This window comes from Populus alba, chromosome 10 (genome assembly GCF_005239225.2).
Source record: "Populus alba chromosome 10, ASM523922v2, whole genome shotgun sequence".
Classification (NCBI taxonomy): domain Eukaryota; kingdom Viridiplantae; phylum Streptophyta; class Magnoliopsida; order Malpighiales; family Salicaceae; genus Populus; species Populus alba.
The window spans coordinates 3,990,894-4,009,410 of record NC_133293.1 but is presented as its reverse complement, the minus strand read 5'-3'; the positions used below and the strand labels follow the sequence as shown (position 1 = coordinate 4,009,410).

The 18,517-nt window shown below is 34.0% G+C and overlaps 2 protein-coding genes across 5 annotated transcripts; one reads left to right on the top strand and one right to left on the bottom strand.

Moving 5' to 3' along the window:
* Positions 1 to 96: 96 nt before the first annotated feature.
* LOC118034531 (uncharacterized) lies at positions 97 to 1,685 on the top strand. 3 transcript variants are annotated; one of them, XM_073412055.1, is made up of 3 exons: positions 97 to 490; positions 622 to 809; positions 1,055 to 1,685. In XM_073412055.1, exons 1-3 carry the CDS (start codon positions 404 to 406, stop codon positions 1,161 to 1,163), a joined length of 384 nt encoding a protein of 127 aa, XP_073268156.1. In that variant the 5' UTR covers positions 97 to 403; the 3' UTR covers positions 1,164 to 1,685. The 3 variants fall into 3 exon arrangements, with proteins under 3 accessions (XP_073268156.1, XP_073268155.1, XP_034895750.1); XM_073412054.1 differs by having other exon boundaries at positions 97 to 499; XM_035039859.2 differs by having other exon boundaries at positions 97 to 499; positions 908 to 1,685.
* Positions 1,081 to 8,009, bottom strand: LOC118034529 (uncharacterized). Of its 2 annotated transcripts, none has more exons than XM_035039855.2 (17): positions 7,808 to 8,009; positions 7,517 to 7,607; positions 7,270 to 7,360; positions 7,029 to 7,184; positions 6,831 to 6,908; positions 6,497 to 6,601; positions 5,836 to 5,902; positions 5,682 to 5,743; positions 5,326 to 5,465; positions 5,123 to 5,249; positions 4,911 to 5,025; positions 4,377 to 4,465; positions 3,471 to 3,554; positions 3,011 to 3,358; positions 2,148 to 2,666; positions 2,005 to 2,064; positions 1,081 to 1,419 (listed from the first exon to the last, which is right to left on the bottom strand). In XM_035039855.2, exons 2-17 carry the CDS (start codon positions 7,552 to 7,554, stop codon positions 1,336 to 1,338), a joined length of 2,163 nt encoding a protein of 720 aa, XP_034895746.1. In that variant the 5' UTR covers positions 7,555 to 7,607; positions 7,808 to 8,009; the 3' UTR covers positions 1,081 to 1,335. The 2 variants fall into 2 exon arrangements, with proteins under 2 accessions (XP_034895746.1, XP_034895747.1); XM_035039856.2 differs by lacking the exon at positions 7,808 to 8,009 and adding an exon at positions 7,721 to 7,741.
* Positions 8,010 to 18,517: the final 10,508 nt, after the last annotated feature.

Genomic DNA, 18,517 nt, shown 5'->3' with positions numbered 1-18,517 from the left:
TCGGTCTTGTGGATGAAAAAAAATTAAAAGGAAGAAGGAAACCCTTTATTTCTGCTTGGGAAGTGATGGAATTACCTTGTTCATTTACTTCCTGGGTTTGGATCCACTCGTGTTACCGGTCGTGTCTTAAATTTCATCGTTCTTTCATTTTGGGTTCATTGATTTGGATTAGGTGACAGTGATGTTATTGTATTAACTGTGCTGGGATTGGTAGTGTGGTCGGTTGCCCTACAATGAGACGAATCTGACAGTTGGTTTCTTGGTGTTCCATTATCTTTTTCTGTGGTAATCAATCAATTGTTTTCTAGATTCACGGAAACTGAAGGGTTGTGTTCTTTCGTTTTCAGGATATTTATGGATCTTTTAATGGCATTATGTTGAAATGGCAGTCAAGGAATGAGACATGAGGCTGATGCAGTCATCTGAGCCTGATGTAAACCCTTGGTGGGGATGTGTGGTGATCGGAGATATCGATGCTGCTGATGATAAGGTTGCTACCGTAAGTCAGCTTGTTTGGGCAACTTTCTTCTATCATGTTATGGTTGCTTTTGATGCTGTTTTTGTATCTGATAAAAAAACTGACCTGTAATTTTGATTTAATCAGCTTTTTTAATGCTGCAGTTAGAAGGCATCCGTAGATGGCAATCTACAAATTGTTCAGAGGAGGAGATAAGCGTGGCGTTGACATTTTCTCTCTGGGCTACTCTCGAACCTGAGTCCTCTTTAGAAGAAGGGGATGCAGGTGTCTGGAGCTGCAAGCTTGTGCATGAGAATAGCCCTGAAGGTGTTGGAACCTCTCTACGCAGATGGTGAGAGTGCCTAAATGTTTAGCAGCTGCTTTTTGTTTGGATTTATAAAGAACAGAAATTGTGAGGTAAATTAGAAACGTAAATGAACATTTTACCAGGTATGTCTATGGACACAGCACTGATCTGCTAAAGCCTGCATTGTAGTTCTGGATTTTAAAAGAAACAGTTTCTTTTCCTAGATCATTTTTCAAGGGGCGAAAGCAAAGACATAACCTCTTCAAATGACCATCTTTTATTGGTTCAAGTTATTTTCCTAGGCCCAAAGCAAGAAGATTTGAAATAGCAACCGCTATTCTGGACACTAGCTTGTATTTCTCCAGAATTTTTGAAGGCCAAGAAATAGCAGGCAACTGAACAGGTATGGATTTAACCTTTGTCTCATATATTTACAAGGTCATATTGCAACAATATGGTTTCTCCATCCCATGCACAGCAGCACACAGGCTGGTACAGAAGACTATTGAACAGCTCAGTGGCAGTTATCTTCTTAGATGGCATGCCCTCTGCCTTGCACACAATCTTCTCCTCAGTGCACATGGAATGGCTTTCTTGGTGTAGGCGTTCGGTTTTCCATAGATTGCAATCTTTGTTTGAGATGAAAAACTTCAATCTGCATGGCAGCATGATACACCCAGTATATAGAGATGAATTAAAAGAGGAAGATCTTAAAGTACAAATAGTTTCATTTAAAAAGGCCCATCGCAGGTGGTGGTAGATTCAAATTACACAACACTGCATTTGCTCTGCCAACAATGAATGATCTGTCATCCAGGAATTTAGTGATGTTTCAAAGGCTAAACATCAAAGATTTGATCTGAAATATGAAGAATCGCATGTATTACCAGGTATATAGCTGGACCTCTATCATTCAATCAACGAAGCTGGTAACCTGGAATATTTTTATGCAGCTGTGGCAATTTATCCCCAGGGGAAAGCGGAAAGGAGAACTTGTGTATTCTCTCTAGAGTGCTCAGACCGTGCTAGACTGGACAACTCAACTAAGAGAATACCTTAAAAAGTTTTTCTAGATTTGTTGGGTGGTTGATGCACTTATTAACCAATAAAGACAAAGAAGAGCTGTTCAAAACAGCAAGATAGTGAATCACACAAGCGGGAAGCATCTATCAGGAAGAATCTTTCATCATTCCATTCACCTCCCCCCAAAAAAACCTAGAATTTAGTTTAGAATTGGTACCTGTAGTTGGAATGCTCTTGCCCTTTCCCCAGAAAGGACTCCCCTAGTCGAATGCAACTCCTGCAACAAATAGCCAATCAATAAAAATGACTGAAAAAAACCAATCATCATGATATGGCCTCCGACAAGACTATCACAAGTACCTTCTGAGTATCATCCAGAACAGCCTTCAGGAAAGCCACATCATGCTCAAGCCTTAGATTGTCTGTATGGACAATATTTGATAAGCTGTTGGCCTCTTCTTGAGCTAGCTCTACACAAGCCAGCTTTTCTTTCAACAACTCCATCTCCCTCACTGTGTCTACCAACTTTTTCTCCATTTCCCGTCTGCTCTTCAGGGCAGAGGATACATTTTTCTCTGCTGCTTCTTGACCTATAAATGCAGCTGCCAGTTGTCCTTCAAGTACCCCGTTCTTTCTTGTTAGAGCAGCTATTTTTGTTTCATACAATCGATATATACTTGCACGAGCCCCTCCTGTTGTACAATCACTCTCTGGTAATAGTACGTCCTCATTATCAATTGAGAGGTTTCCAGTTCCTTGGTTTTGAGAGTTAGAAGTTTCCATTTCAAATACGCAAGACATCTCCTCAGCATTAATTTTACCAACTGGATTCTTAGGCTGGACTGATACATCAGAATGATTCCTTTGGAGTTCAGTAGCCTGAAATAAGCACAATGCTTGTAATAATGGAAAATATAAGCATCTCTTGCAATCCTACTCTCGGACAATATCACAGAAAAAAGGAATGAAATCAGTTTTACAGTATTTTTATTCTCTCAGACAATAAGCACAATGCTTGTGATTTGACCAAGATATTTATACCCTTCCACTGTCTAACAGTAATCTCTTGATTTTTCAATGTAAAAACAACCACGACAATTTCATTGTTGTCAAGAACAAAGAACATCCAAAACTGACCTTAGCACAGCTGTTTGAATTCATAAATAGTTAAGGTTAAAAAAATATAGCAAAGACCAGCTAATTGGTGAGAAATATCATCTTACCAATGATGGAAAATTTCCATCTAAGTTCTTTGCTGTCTTGGCAGCCGTGCTGTTTTCTTCCTTGCGGTGAAAGTCCTTGCGACGAGAGATATTTCCAGAAGCAGAATTTGGATCAACAACCAAGGACTCTGACAAAGATTTCCTACCAGAACCATGCTGTTCAATTGCAGATACCAAATTTTGTCTTGTAATTGAATCAACTGAACGCTGAGAAGAGCCAGTACCAAGTTGATCAGCCAACACTATAGATGATGAACACTTTTCAAACAGAAAATGTCGAGGGCCTTCACTAGGAGCAGAATGACGACCCATTGACAATTCATTCTTCTCAATGCCCATTACTTCAACCTGTAATAAAAAATATGGCAAAGTTACTAGTTTCGCAGAATTGACTACAATCTCCAGCCAACATCAAAAGCAGAAATGATGCCATAGAAAACATGACATTCCAGTCTCGAACCTGATTTGATGGCTCCTTTTTGCTTCCACCAAAAGCAACAAGGAAATCCTTTTCCTTGTGCTGCACAAGTACCAGGCTAAATCCCTGAGAGAGAAATAACAACTTAGACAGAACCTATGATGAAAAAAAAAATGCAAGGAAAGTACATCCTCATGCTATACAATCTTGAAAGGTTATTGAAAACAACAATGCACGTGATATTTAAAACACTTGAAGCCATACCAAAAGAGTGTCTTTAATCCCCTATATTTTGAAGCAATATGAACATAAGGTTCTGAATCTTGGGTTACAGCATTCTCTGTAATGACTCAGGATGAAGATTTTTTTTTTTTGCCAGCATTAAAGAATCAATAGTGAAAATAAATTTTTAGAAACACATCTACAAGTGATAATAAAATTCAGAAAATACACCTAATATTAATGCGATAATAAACTCAGAGATCCCACCTAAGTTTGTTTGGAATTGTTTCACATGCACAAGTTAACCTTGAGTTTTGAGTCTGCATCATTATTCCTTGTGTGCATCATTTGTTGCTCATGTTTACCTTTTTCTTTTTCTAGCTTCAAGGGAATAAATGACATATGCATACATAGCATCCATTTGGTTGATGCTGCTGAATACATTCTTGGAACATTTTCAAACAAGACAAGGCAATTGTAGATGCATATTTAGCACATTTAGCACAGATTGTTCAAAACAAAATTTGACATATTGTTCCACATGGTTAGCAATTGTTATTCTTATAGTTAGATTCTGTAGTCCACCCCCTCAATTGGCAGAGCAGCATTGAATCCAAGTCCATGGGGGTTCTTCACCAACAAATAAGAGTTCAAGGATTGGTCTTATTTATTAAGAATCCATTCTGTTAACTGGCCATATACAAAAGTACAATCTACATGGCTCACCTTGTTGGTAGTAATAGAAGATGAGGGTGATGGAAATGCCACTGACCACTCCACTTTCAAGATATCAAAAATCAAAGTTTCTGAGTGCCCTGTAGATAAAATAAAGAAACAGGATTCAGCAGCATGTACAGAATACCAACGAAAACTACTTCAACGTTTTTGTTAAGCGAACCACTGAGAAAGAATTTAACAATGCAAACATGCTAATTAGTTAAACTCCAATTCAACTTACAGAAGAAACACCAAAATCCAATGCAGTAAGATACATCAAATTCTAATACCGTGAGCAAGAGATACAGAACACATGGCATAAAAGCTATATTATCCTAAAACAGAACCCAATCACTATTAACCCAACCAAGAACTCCAGTATGGATGAATAAAACATGTTTCTCCCTTTGAAGTTTCACAATCACAAGAACATTAGATATCATGCCTGCAACTCTAACATACATGACAGAAGCATATAACGTTGCAAATTATCAGAAACAGGTCAGATGATGGGAGCGTTTGCTTTTTAGCTACGAGGCATACGTTTTTTCCTAGTTCCTCCCCCCGCTATGTACCATTTAGTTCCGCATAAAACTCCACAGCACCCAGCCCTAGGTGATGGATGGAAGCCTCGTATCTTTGTTCTCGACCATACCATCTGAGAAAAAAGATTTTACATATCAAAATGTAATATGAAATCTATATTCTTGGTTTGCAATGATCAACATGATGGAACAAAGAATGAATTTACAAACCGTTTCAAAATCAAGTGAATACAAGTCATTCAGAGTCCGGGACTTGGATGTTCCTCCAAATATAAGTAGAATTTTATCATCATAAAGAGCTGCTACATGGTTGGTTCTTGGAGATGGTCCGGTTCCTCTATGCAGACAAAACAATGCCTATTGAAACCTTAATGTATACCATTATTGTATAGATTGGTGTAGAGAGCACTCACGTGCAATGCAGAGGAAGCCAAGTGAAAGATTTGAGATCAAACATGTGCAGGTCATTTAATTTCTTCCTTTTAGCATCTTCGCCCCCAAATAAAATTAAAACAGAGCTTGCTCGGACCACTGTATGACCATAGCGGGCAATCTGCAAAAAGAAAACATAATTTTTTGTTAGGAAGCATATGCCAGCTTGTGTAGAGTTCCGCTTGCTTCTCATTTAGGTTCAGATATTTCAACAAACTGCAACGTCAGATAGATAGATTGAATAAATAAATGGGGGGATATTAGGACTTGTAATGAATTTACCAAAAAAAAGAAGGAAGAGGGGGGGGGGTTATGAATATAAAATGTATTAGGGTACCGGAATGTCTCCCTTTGCTTCAATGATTGACCAACACTCTGTTTCTGTGTGAAATGCCCACACTGAAAAAGCAAGAAAGACATTAGAGTAATTCCACACCATGCAAGATATCCAAGTAATGACAACATGGGTGCGGTAAACATAGAGATCCAACCAGAAATTCGGTCACTAGCAGGATCAGTTTTTCCTCCAATAAGAAGTGCCTTCTTCCCCCAAGAAACCTATGGCAGACCAAGAGCAGAAAGAAACTTCAGACACTAGTAGCTTTTGAAGCTCCACAAGATGGAAAACTTGTGCATAACGCTACAGAAAGGCATAAGCAGCTACTGGCAGTTCTTTATTATGGAGAAAAGCCAACACATGATACATGAAGCTCAAGTAATATAGGCACAAGGATGAGGAGATAATAACCTTTGGTTTCAATGTCTCTCAATGAAACTGTCATTTTCTATATTAAAACTTTAAATAAATATATCATGATGGAAAGCTTGGAGAAATATGTTTGTTTGTTTCATCCACTCAGTAGGATTTGAGTTATTGTCTTATGGATCAATCTTCTAGACCCGGAGAACATAACATCACTTGAACTTTCTTTGCTGGACACCAATGAGTTTACACCTAACTGGAGTGAACACACACATTGTGTAAAAGTTGTTTCCATTACTTACAAAAATAATTTGCATCCCGATTGAGGCATCAAATATCTTAAACTGGAAAAATCATCCTATGCCAAGTAATTTAAAGAAACAGTCTGGTTCAACATCAAAGGATGCAAAGCACAACAAACACGGTTGAAGAGTGCTAGATGACAATACCAGACAGTGGCCTCTGCATGCAGGGATCTTCAATGGCAAACTGCTGGGTGACAAGTAAAGCTTTGATGAAATTGTAGTCCAGGTGAATTGGTCAAATTTCAGCACCTGAAGAGAGAAACCAAAGATGCATACCAGCTTCCACACTAAAGTTTGCAACTTCCTTAAAAATCAAAAAATTCACAAAAGAAATATTTGAATGATCATGGTCTAGATTTCCTGCTGACACCATTTTGTTGGAATGTAAACACGTGTCCCATTTATTCAAGAAACTCGGACTCATTTAAAACAAATAAAAACCAATGGCATGCTCGTTGCTAGAAAACATTCTCTCTACCTGTACATCATCTAACAATCCACTTCCAGAGTCTCCACCAACCACTATCATCTTGTTCCCAATGACGGTTGCTGCATGCTATAAAAGAAAAAAAAAAAGTTCCAACTCACAACATAACACACACAGTGAAGAAAATTATCAATCCACTCTATGAAACATTTCAAATATAAGGGGGAAAAAACCATTAAAAAAAATTACGTTGAAACGAGGAGTAGGTTCGTCTCCAGAAATCGACAACACCATCCAGTTCTCAGCATTCCCTGATGTAGAGGCACTGATATCCAGCGGAGCAGAAGAGGAGCAATTGTAATCAAGCTCGTCAGAATTATTTGTTGTAAGTGCAACACCTTCACTCTACACAAAAAAATTTGAACTTCTGACCACAGTGCACAAATTCCCATTAATCCCAATCCACAAAAACACAAGTTAAGCAGCTTACATTGGCATTATTACTACTAATAATTCGCTTTGGGGGTCTAATAGGACTTCTAATCCCTGGTGTAGAATCAGAGAGTTGCACCTTCTTGACCCTGAAAGTAACAACAAATTAATGGCATCTAAATTTATAAAAAAAAATAACGAAACTTAAAATCCCAATTGAAATTCATTGTTTTCTACAAATTTCAAATTAAAAGGACAAAAAAAAAAAGGGAAACAATAAAAGAGCTAAAATAAAAAGAACCCACCTGCCAAGTTTTGTGCGTCTTTTAGAGAAACCAAACATTTTTGCTAAAAAACTAGACCTTTCTGTAGTCTACTTCAACAGCTTAAAAGGCCCTAAGGAATGAAAGGGAAAAAAAAGATTCAGAGAATCAAGAATGCAGCTAAATTAGCATCAATGAAAAGCCCCAAAATAACCTCAAACAGCGACAAAAGGCAAAAACACATACATAGTAGCGAAGATAAGTTGTGGAAGTAGAATCCACTAAAAAACAGAAGAAAGAAACAAAAAGACTTTCTAGTAGTTAGAAACTAACCTGTCAAGACACAACAGAACAAGTTAAGTTGTGTTTGGTTGCTAGAGAAAAAGAAGGTAGAGAGCGACAGATGAGACAAGAAAAGGAAACCAGGACTGCTTGTGATGGAGCGTACAAAAAAAACAAGGGTGAGAAATGATAGAGGGCAGTGGATGATGGTAAATGTAGTGATTGTGATGTGAGCTCTGTCTCGTGGAGAGACTGACCTCACTGGAGTCATCGTAATTATAAATTATAAATTATAAATAAATTTAAAAGACTTGAGGAATGCACTGTTTCTGAGACAATTATGCACGGCGGGTGGAATCAATTAATTTTCTATTTTTTAATTATTAAAAAACATTGTTTATAGTACCAGGGTATGATTATTTTTTCAAGATTTTGATATTTTTAAATTAATTAGGGCAAGATGAATATTTATTTTTAAAATTACATGGTAAATTATTGTAAATATCCTTAAAATTAATGTATTATTTAAAGGTAAATTTATATTTTTACTTTAGTACATAGTAAAGTTACCAATCTTGGTAAACCAAAAAAACTTTGGTAGACTACGAAGAGTGTTTACGTCTTATAGTAAAAGAGTGTGTTTGGTATTGCGGTAGCTTTTGTGGTTGTTGTTTGAAAAAAGTTGTTTTATAAAAAGTACTTTTAGTTGAGGTTGATTTGAAAAATAGGTGTTTGGTTAAAACTGTGGTTGAAATTGAGGTTGAAGAAAAAATAGTTTAATGTGTTTGGTTAAAAAAATGTTTTTCAAATTAAATTTATAAATAATTATATATATATATTAATATTAATGATTTTAAATTTAAATATTGTAGATTTAACTACTGTTATTACATCATAAAATAAATAATATTGATATCAAATATTTTTTTATTATTCCATTAAACTATGTGCAATGTCATCACATACGAAATCTATCCAACAATGACTATATTTTTCATGGTTTCTTAAGCGCGCAACAACAAAAACTGAATTTTTTGTTGCGTCATCAAGCGATTTTCTTCTAACTTTTTGAATAGAACACAATAAAAATAAAAATAAAAACTGAATTTTTTTTAACTGGGCCGGACCCGGCAAGAACATAATTGGAATTGCGATCAAATTTCACAAATGTTACGTCATCATGCGATATCCTTCTAATTTATGTAGTGTTATTAAATAATATTAAATACTAGTTTTTCGAGTAAAACACAATTTTAAAAAAAAATCAACAATTTCAGTACGTATAAAATCATTCGACAATAACTACAGTTTCCATGATTTTCCTGCGTGCAATAAAATTAAGTAAAATATTATAATGAATAAAATTAAGATTACAATACAAGTAAATTTAATTCACCTTAAACTAATTTTTTAAAAAAATTAAAAAAATAATATGAGTGCAATTAATTAACTACACTAGTTTTTCGGAAAAAAAAAACTTTGGGTGTTGGTTAAAAAAAAAAAAAAAAAAACTGTTCACGTGAACAGTGCGGTGAATTAAAATTCACCCGCACTGTTCACTCAGTGAACAGTGCACAATGGAGCCATGCTCCACTGTTGAGTTCCTTTCCCACGACGAGAAGCAGCAAAATGCTGCTTCTCACAACCTGCGGTTTAATCTCTGATTTTAATGGGTCCCACCAGCTAAATGTGTTTTGTTTTCCTTAACCAAACGCTTTCATGTGTGGTTGCGGGTGAACCTCACCCGCAACCACACTCCCAAATGGCCACAAAATATCTCATTGCTTTTAGTTTTTAAATCTTCGATATGAGGGTATGTTTATTATTATATTATTGGTTTTTTTTGTTGTTATTTAGTAAAGTGAGTGTTAGTTTTGTTGTTTAATAAACAAAGGATTAAAAAAGTGATAGTGTGTTGAGCACGCGTCAACCGTTCAGCCATCTTTGAACGATGCATATAGTTGATTTTAACAATTAAAAATATCATTACAGGGAGTTATTAGATTCGTTTCATTGTCTCATCTATATTGAGGTGGCGTGTGTAAAAAATGAAGCTTCAATTTAGCTTTAATGAACATTTTTTTTTTCCCCTTTCTTCCTCAATTCTTACACCTTACCTTATAATTTTTCAAATGAGCCCATTAGCTTCTTTTTATTTTTTATTTTGTTCTTGATTTTTTGGTTGATATTTTATTTACTTCAAATAACTTATGAAAATTGAGATTTACTTCAATTTCATCCTTATTTGATTTTTTTTTTTACTTTTTTTTATTTAATTCTTGATTTTTTATTAATATTTCTTTTATTTGAAATAACTTATGAAAATTAAAATTTGTTTCAATTTCTTCCTTATTTGATTTTTAAAAATTTATCTTATTTATTCTTTATTTTTTTAATTGCTATTTATATCACCTGAGATAAGTTTTATAGTGTCATCTTTTTGGCAATTTCACCATTGATCATTTTTTTCCTATCAAACTTTTATCTTTATTCTTTTGATTTTTTTTTACTTTGTTAAATTTTTTAGTTTGATTTTTGCTTACACTTAATTTTATGTTTCAACATTGAGTTAATTTGAATTTAAAAATTCTTGATTAACCTTATTTTAGAATTTCACGAATTCAAATTTGGAAAATTAACTCAGCTTAAGGATGTTTGCTTACTTTCTTTTTTTTTTTATTATTGTTCTTTTAAGCTAATTTTTTTTTAGATTTTATCCTTCAATTTTTATTTTATTGGAGATTAGGCTCATTGTTTTTTTTGTTACATACTTTTTAAATCCTTTGTTTGTTTTATTTTTATTTTAATTTGGTTGGGTTATCTAGGGTCTTTTATATATATATTCTCAAAATATTTTTTTTAATTAAATAGAATTGATTGATTGAATATATATAAATACTTACTTTATTGGGTTTTGTTTATTTTGCTTTTATAGGGTATCGCTTTAGCAAACCATATAACTTCTTTTGATGTTATTTTGCATTCCTTTACAGTTGAAGTTTAAACTAACTCAACAAGCTTTTTTGATTGTGGGTGATAACCACAATTGAGTGGTGATGGGTCTCCAACAATCTTTTTTTTTTTTTTTCCTTATAGGTATAATATCGACGACTCATTTATTTTATTTATTACTGATAAGTGTTTTTTTACAATTTGTTTTCTATTGTTACTTTCAATTTAAATCAAATTATTAAATTAACCAATTTTATTGAAAAGTTAATGACTCGAGTATTGGGTTCTTCTTACTTCTTTCAAAACACAATAGCCTCCGCGACATAGCGCGGGTCCATAATCTAGTTTAATTCAATCATAATAGATACTAACCTCACACATGAACAAATAAGTTATTTTACGTGAAAGCTAATGGATATGGTATATATATTATTAAGCTCGATCCAAAATTAACCGGGATACACACACACACACACAATAATAATAATAATAATAATAGAATTGTCACATTCGACATCGCGGTGGCCTTAAAAATAAATCATTGGAAAGAATGAATTTTCTGGCATCCTATTCTTTGATGGGGAATGATCTTATTTAAGGAGTCGCCACCTAATATTATAGTCATTAGGAGCCTTAACTGGCCAATAGAAATTATATGGTACGAGACTGGTTACGCAAAAGAAAAGATATTATCACTCTTTAAGTATCTTGTCTGAAACAGGCTGCATTGCTGATTTTGTCATAAATTGCTAACATTTTGTTGGTTTATGCTATGATGATTTGCGTGTAATATTCCTGATTCTGGCGTTAGTGAATATTAAACTATGGATACTTTCAACTTTAGTGTTGGTAAATATTACGTAGCTATAAAAACAAAATAAATTTAACTTAATATTTTTATTCTTGACTCTAGCGTTAGTAAATAAACAAATAAAATAATTTTTTTTTATGCATACATATATTTTTTTTATTTTTATAGCTAGATAAAATAAAATAAATTTAAAATCAATATTTTTATTTCTGACTCCAACATAAGTGAATAAACTAATAATAATATATATATATATATATATATATGGGCTAGGTTAAACCCGACCAGCTCTACCTGATCACCAACCCAAGCCCATGACCTGACTGAACAAAGCAACACGTGTGTTACTACACTCAAGTGAATTAAAATTCACTTGAACAGTGTAATGTTGGTTAAATGAAGCAAAGCGGGAGGGGACGAAGAGAAACTTATCTGTGGTCTCTTGCTCCTGAGGATGAAGAAGAAGTTGAGCGCTTTTCTAGCTATTCCTTGTTCTGCTCCTTCTCCTCTCAGCGTCTGCTTGGTGCTGGAGTTGGATGACAAAGACAATGGCGCAGATTTGTTGATTGGACAAAGCTAACTACTCTCTTTCTCTGTTCGTTTTTTTTGTAATCGTCCGCTTTCTCGGTTCTTGGGATGAAGAACTAAGAAGATGATGCCAGTTTTTTGTGGGTTTTTGTTTTGATTCTGACTCTGGGTTCTTCTTTTCTGCTATTATATTGCTTTTTATTTTTTATTTTTTATGGTTCAGAGTGGTGAAGCTGGAGATGAATGCCTAGGCTGACCAACGCTTGGAGTTTTTATGCACTTCGCTTGCGTTCTGAGAGCAAAGGCAAAGCTGGGAATGTTGTCTTTTTGCTCTCTCCTTGTTTCTCTGTTTTAGTCTACCTCCTTGTTTTCGTTCTCACTGTTCTCCTCTTCCCCCCTGTTCGTCTGTGTTTTCCGTCCACTCCCTCTCGGTCTGTTCTTCTGCTCGCCTTTTTTTTTTTTTTTTTTGTTTCGGTTCGTCCTCCTGCTCGTTCGTCCCCCCCCAACTGAGGCCTTTCTCTGGCTTTTATAAAGCCAGAGAAGGTCTTGTGTCCCGGCCTCCAGAAATGACGAGCATCGTGGAGGCGAGAGATCATGGCTTTAGAAATGGCATCGTGGGTATAGTGGCCGTGATCTGCTGAATTTTCCCCTGCCGAACTGGTATTCGGCAAACAGATGATGAACAGTAGGATTCAAAACGGCATCATTTGACACGGAAAATGACAAAATATAGTTTGGTCCCTAACGTTTTAAAATGTATCAATTGGGTCGCTTAATTATAAAATTTTTAATTTTGGCCCTATATTAATTTCAATTAAATCCCTGAATTATAGCGCCATTTACACAACAATTCTGGGTTTTTGGATTATTCAGTTTAGTCCATGGAATTAATTTCCTACAATTTTGCCTTGAATCAGCTCCAAATTTTAATATTTCTTCAATTAAGCTCCTGATTTTTTAATTAATTAAATCAAAGTTTAATTAAGTCCACAAACTTATTAATTCTTCAATTAATCTCTTGATTTCATTAATTAAACTAATCTAAATTTTAATTAAATTCTCAAACTTATTAATTCGTCAATTTCTGACTAATTGACTTTCAAAATTTGATAATTCTATCCCTACATTTTGAATTTGTATTGTCCTAATCTCATTCTCAAATATATTTTTATTCATTTATTTTTTATTATTTATTGAAAAATTGGGTTATAACAAGAATAATAAATACTAAAAAACTAATTAATAAAATATAAATAATTAAAATTTTTATTTGATAAATAATAAATAACAAATAACAAATATATATAAAAAGCCGACTCGTGCGTAACCATCACCTTCCATACCAATTCCCATTCAACTGTTTGTTTCATTATTCTAAACTAAAAACATTTTAAACAAAATCTAAAAAAATAATATAATTTCAAAATATTAATAATTATGATTATAATATAACATAACGAATGCAAATTCATTTTAGAATACATTCCTATTTGTTAGAGAATAATATAAATCATATTTTGGACCTTGCTTAATAGCTTAAACTATTAGATTGAAATAGTTTTTTAACATGAGATTAGAGCTTTGATGACCAAGTGATCACGGGTTCGAATATCACAATCTTTATTTATATGATAAAAATTAAGTACTGGATAAAATGAGTCTGTGCAAGTTTTAAGTTCAAGGAGCTTTCACTTGAGGGATCTTAGAATCTCACTTAACAATTTAAGCTATTAGGTTGAGATGATTATTTGACAGTATTAACCATACATTATTAAAGTTTTGTCAGAAAAATATAATTGTTTTAATTTTTACGTATCTATGCGTGTTATGGGTAAAAAACATATGATACCTATAATTTATTTAATTTTCTAAAAAAATGTATTATGTATATTTTTTTGAGTTACAGTTTAGTGTTTTGCATTGCTATACAGGATGCAAAACTGATGCTGTGGATAAAGTCTTTTTTCCTTTTCTGTTAATGTTTGGGTGTTATTTCAGTGACAGGTTTTGATGGGTTTTCAGGCTTTGACGATCGGATGGAGCGGGAATCTGGTTTTGAGAAACTTGAGGATGAGAGGAGAGGAAGAATTGAGTCGTCGCAAAAGAAAGCTCTTGATACTTGCAGCGCACTTCTTTCCTTGTGTTTTCCACTTGCCCTATCATGATCTAACTATCTCGAGAAGGATTTTTTGTATTTGCATTATGGTCTGCATCTTCCAGTTTCCTACTAAGCCTCTGCTTTCTCTTGTTTGTGTATTTTTGTAGGCTAGGGTTGCATGCATTTCGCTGTGCTTTGCATCGAGCAGTTGGTGTAGGCTATGGATTCCTGCCTGTTCTGGGTTTCACTCCCATCCAGGTGCCTTTTATGCCTTCTTATGATATAGTTTTGTTTGGGATTGTTTATACTTGCTTTTGTTTTCCTTGTCTGAATATATATTTCAATTTCTACTTATATTAGTGTTGTTGCATTGGTTTGTGGACAACTCCATTGGGATTTTGTTTTCCTCAGTGATTTTAATATTTAATGTTAAATTCATCTTTAAAGTTTGTTTTGAGTGTTTGAGGGTCATCTTCTTTGTTGATGAGTGTAGATATAATTTTGAGCACCTAAAATTAAACAAGTACGTGTGTATAAATATATAATTTTATTAAATATATGACCGGGTATAATCTTTATCTAAAGTATTCTTTTAAAAGAACAAGACAATCCTTTGATTTTTTCTTTGGATTTGATATATGATGACTTGATTTATTTCAGAAATCAAGCTAAGATTTGTGTTTTGCAAAAACACGAATTTGGGCATATATTGCAAAGCAAGATTTGATGATTTGATGCTTTGAAGAGTATATTTGATTCGTCTTTAGAGTGTTGTTGAAGAATTCTTATGGGATATTTAGGCTTTATCCAACAAAGTTTTGTTTTTTTGTAGACTTCAAGGAGGCTTGAGAACTTTTGTGGGAACTTCCTTGCTTGAAGAGCGAACTTCCTTGCTTGAAGAAAATTTGTATTTCCAAGAATATTTTTGTTCTTTTTTTTAGGTTGAGGCCCTCTATTTATAGAGATATGTAAAGGTTCTCATATTCTTTTTCAATGCTACATGACATAATTTTATTGGTTAATATTTATTGATGAGATTTTGCATTTATGACAAAATATCTTAAAATATCTCATTTCAAGTTTCAATCTTTCATTGGTCAAAAAATATATAAAGGCTCATTTATTTTTCATATCATATATTTTATTTATTTATTAATTTTTTAAAAATAAAATAATACGTGTTGAAATTTGATTAGTAGAAAATTGACTAAGAAATATATAAAATCCTGTTTGTTTAATTTGTCAACTGGTGCCTTGACATGACAAGGCTAGAATGGAATCAAGTGATGTTGTGAATGGTTTGCAGAGTTTTTATATATGCTTTAGTTTTGTTTCTAATTTTCTCTCTTTTGGTCATCAAAGGCTAATTCTTTGCTCACTCACTCCTGAGATGGGGATGCGATGCTCTACATGTCATGTCTTTGCTATTTTCTTCCCCTAACTTCGGGTAATTGTATGTTTTTCAATTAAGTTATCTAATGCTAACTTGACAGTGAGCAGAAGGCAATTAAAAATTACAGACATTCACTCTGAATTTGCTCGCTATTCAGTGTTGATTTTTGCTTGGTCCATTTGTCAGTCAGGCAATCCCCTTTTCATGTGCGTAGTTTGCTTTTATATTTTCCATCAATGCCTGTTGTTTGGAGGTGTTAGACCCTTCGTTGCTCCTACGTTTTCTTTGCATACAGTTTTGTAACTACATCACACATGAGTTTTTATTCCCTTAGAAGTTATAGATATATCTTTTTTTTTTTTCATTTCTTTTGTGCAATTGGTCTGCATTTAACACTGCTTTCATTCTCCTGCAACTTGGGATTCTGAATTGCATTGTTTCAGTGTTAGTTGCTGCCTGCGTGTTGCTGTGCTGAGATTTTGCAGGTGCATTTATGAGGGCCTATCATGCTTTCTTGACCAAACAAAAAAAGACCCTTAATCCTTCTTAGAATAAATAGAGATATGGTGTTCATGCATGCTTTGCAGCTCTACGCATTGCGCACCTCAAACGAACTGCGCGTTTTATTTCTCTTGGTTTTTTTTTTTCCATCTGTTTGTCGAAACAAAAATTAAATTGTTCTCGATTTCTTTTTAGCGAACTCAAACCTGTTGTTGATGATCAAGTTAGCGTGGAATCTGTCGGTGATTGATACCAAGAGCATGCTTTAACAGATAGGGATGTTGAATGGCCTCCAACAACTAAGAGAAGTGGGAATCTCACTGGCAATCTTGGCAGAAGTAACTGACTCACAATCCAAAAACTCAACATGTAAATTTCCCTTCAGTGCGATATTTGATTGGTTGAGCTGGTTCAGTTTGGAAATAGTGATTTTATGTCGGGAATTAGGACTTGCTCTGTAACAGGTGCCGATGATTTGTCATCGGGTTCTTACTAGTCTGTTGTCTCTACATTCTTCTTACTGTGTGTCTATTCTTAATAAAAAAATCAAAGGTTTGAAGAAGCACCATTGCTTGATTTGCTGGCCTAGACAACCACGACAGATCATTTGCTCAGCTGGGTGGAAGTTATTTCCTGTACTGAGAAACAAAAAAGCGTTACTTACCAGTTCTGGTTCCCAGACCACATATTGCATTGTTTTTCCTTGACACAGTCGTGTTTTTTTTTTTTTCTTTAGTAATCGATACCGACATGATTGATGTGTTGAAGAACAAATTTCTCCTCAAGATGGTTAGGTTTGTTGGCGAGGGCTTCCTTCTTGATCTTGACATTTTGGAAGCTTCTTCAATGCTGGATCATTTAGCTAGCAGACATTTTTGGCCCTTCCTGTTCTGTAAATTATGTCGACAGTCGTGTAATGAAGAAAGAAGAACTTGTAATATTTAGGGGTGATTATTTTCGGTTTGGTTCGGTTTTTATATAAAAAAATTAACCAAACCGACATTATTAATTTTAAATTTTAAAACCGAAACCGAACCGAAACCGACTCGAACTGACTGATTTCGGTTCGGTTCGGTTCGGTTTTTGTTGTTCAAAAACCGGTAAAACCGAAAGCAAATCTCAGCGCCCAGTGCCCATAAACTACAAGCAAATCTCGATTTCTGTTGTTTAAGAAAACAAATTTGCCCACAAACTCCAAGCAAATTATAACATAATAATAAAAAAACAACAACCCACAAGATGCAGAGATAAATTTGAAATGGAGTTAGAATCTTAATCATCAAAAAGCCATCTCTTTTTTTATCTGCCCATCTACCCATGTAGTTTGATTAAAGTAAATGTTGATGCAGGGGTGAACTTAAAGAGATGAGAGATAAAGAGAAAGGGAGGGGGGGGCTACAGGGAGAGGTGAGAAGCAAAGAGAAAAGGAGAGAAAAAAGGGAAGGGATTGTGAGAAGATGATGAGAGGCAGAGAAAAGAGAGGGGGATGATGAGAGGGAGAGAAAAAGGGGGGTTGTGAGAAGATGGGGGGAGGGGGGGCGACGTATGCTAAAAGTTAGTTTAGGTCTAGGGTTTTTCCGGTTTAATCGGTTTATCAGTTTTTTTGCTCATCCCTAACAATATTGTAAATATCAATTGTTAACTAAAGTAAACCAAGTTTGATATAATCAAGGGCGGAGGCATGGTAAAAGGCTTGGGCTTGGGTGGATCATTCAGGTCAAGATTTTATCTATAATTTTTAACTAGTTTTATATAAAAATAAATTTATAATTCTTGATTAAGTTATCAAAAAATTCTGAAAATTTATGTGGAGCCTTCTAATATGATACTTTAGCTTGGGTTAAAATTTCAGAAATTTTGGAGAAATTCATAAATTTGATGAAAAATCATAATTTAACCAGTTTTATGTTATTGGACGTAATTTTCAATCCGACCATCAAATTGAACTGAAAGTTTATGAGAAATGTTAAAATATATTGAATAAAATCTGGTTAAAATTTTAGGATGAACGGAGCTTGGTAGTGTTAAAAAAAAAAAAAAGACCGTCAAATAAAATCAAAACGACTCATTAAGGGTAAAATAATTATTTACCATTAAAAAATAAAACAAATCAACTTTTCCTTTTTTTTATATGTTGCGGACTAGGCAGAAGTAGAATAGGCAAGAAAAGAAAAGAAAAGGCAAGAGAGAAAGAGAGAAAAGTAAGGGAAAAACATACAAAAAAAATCCAAAGAAAAAAGAGAAGAAAAGTGAGAGAATAACTTGTAAATTTATCAAATTTAACTCATAAAACACTAATCTAAGAAAGAATCAAGTGAAGAAAGAAGAAATTGAGAGAGGGAAAAAATTAATTACTTAATTTTCCAGTTGACATGATATTGTTATTTTATTCCGGTTAAGGGGTTGTTACAATATCACAAAACATCGAAGGATGTGACTTGAATAGCGAGTTTATTTTTATTTTTACTTTAATTTTAT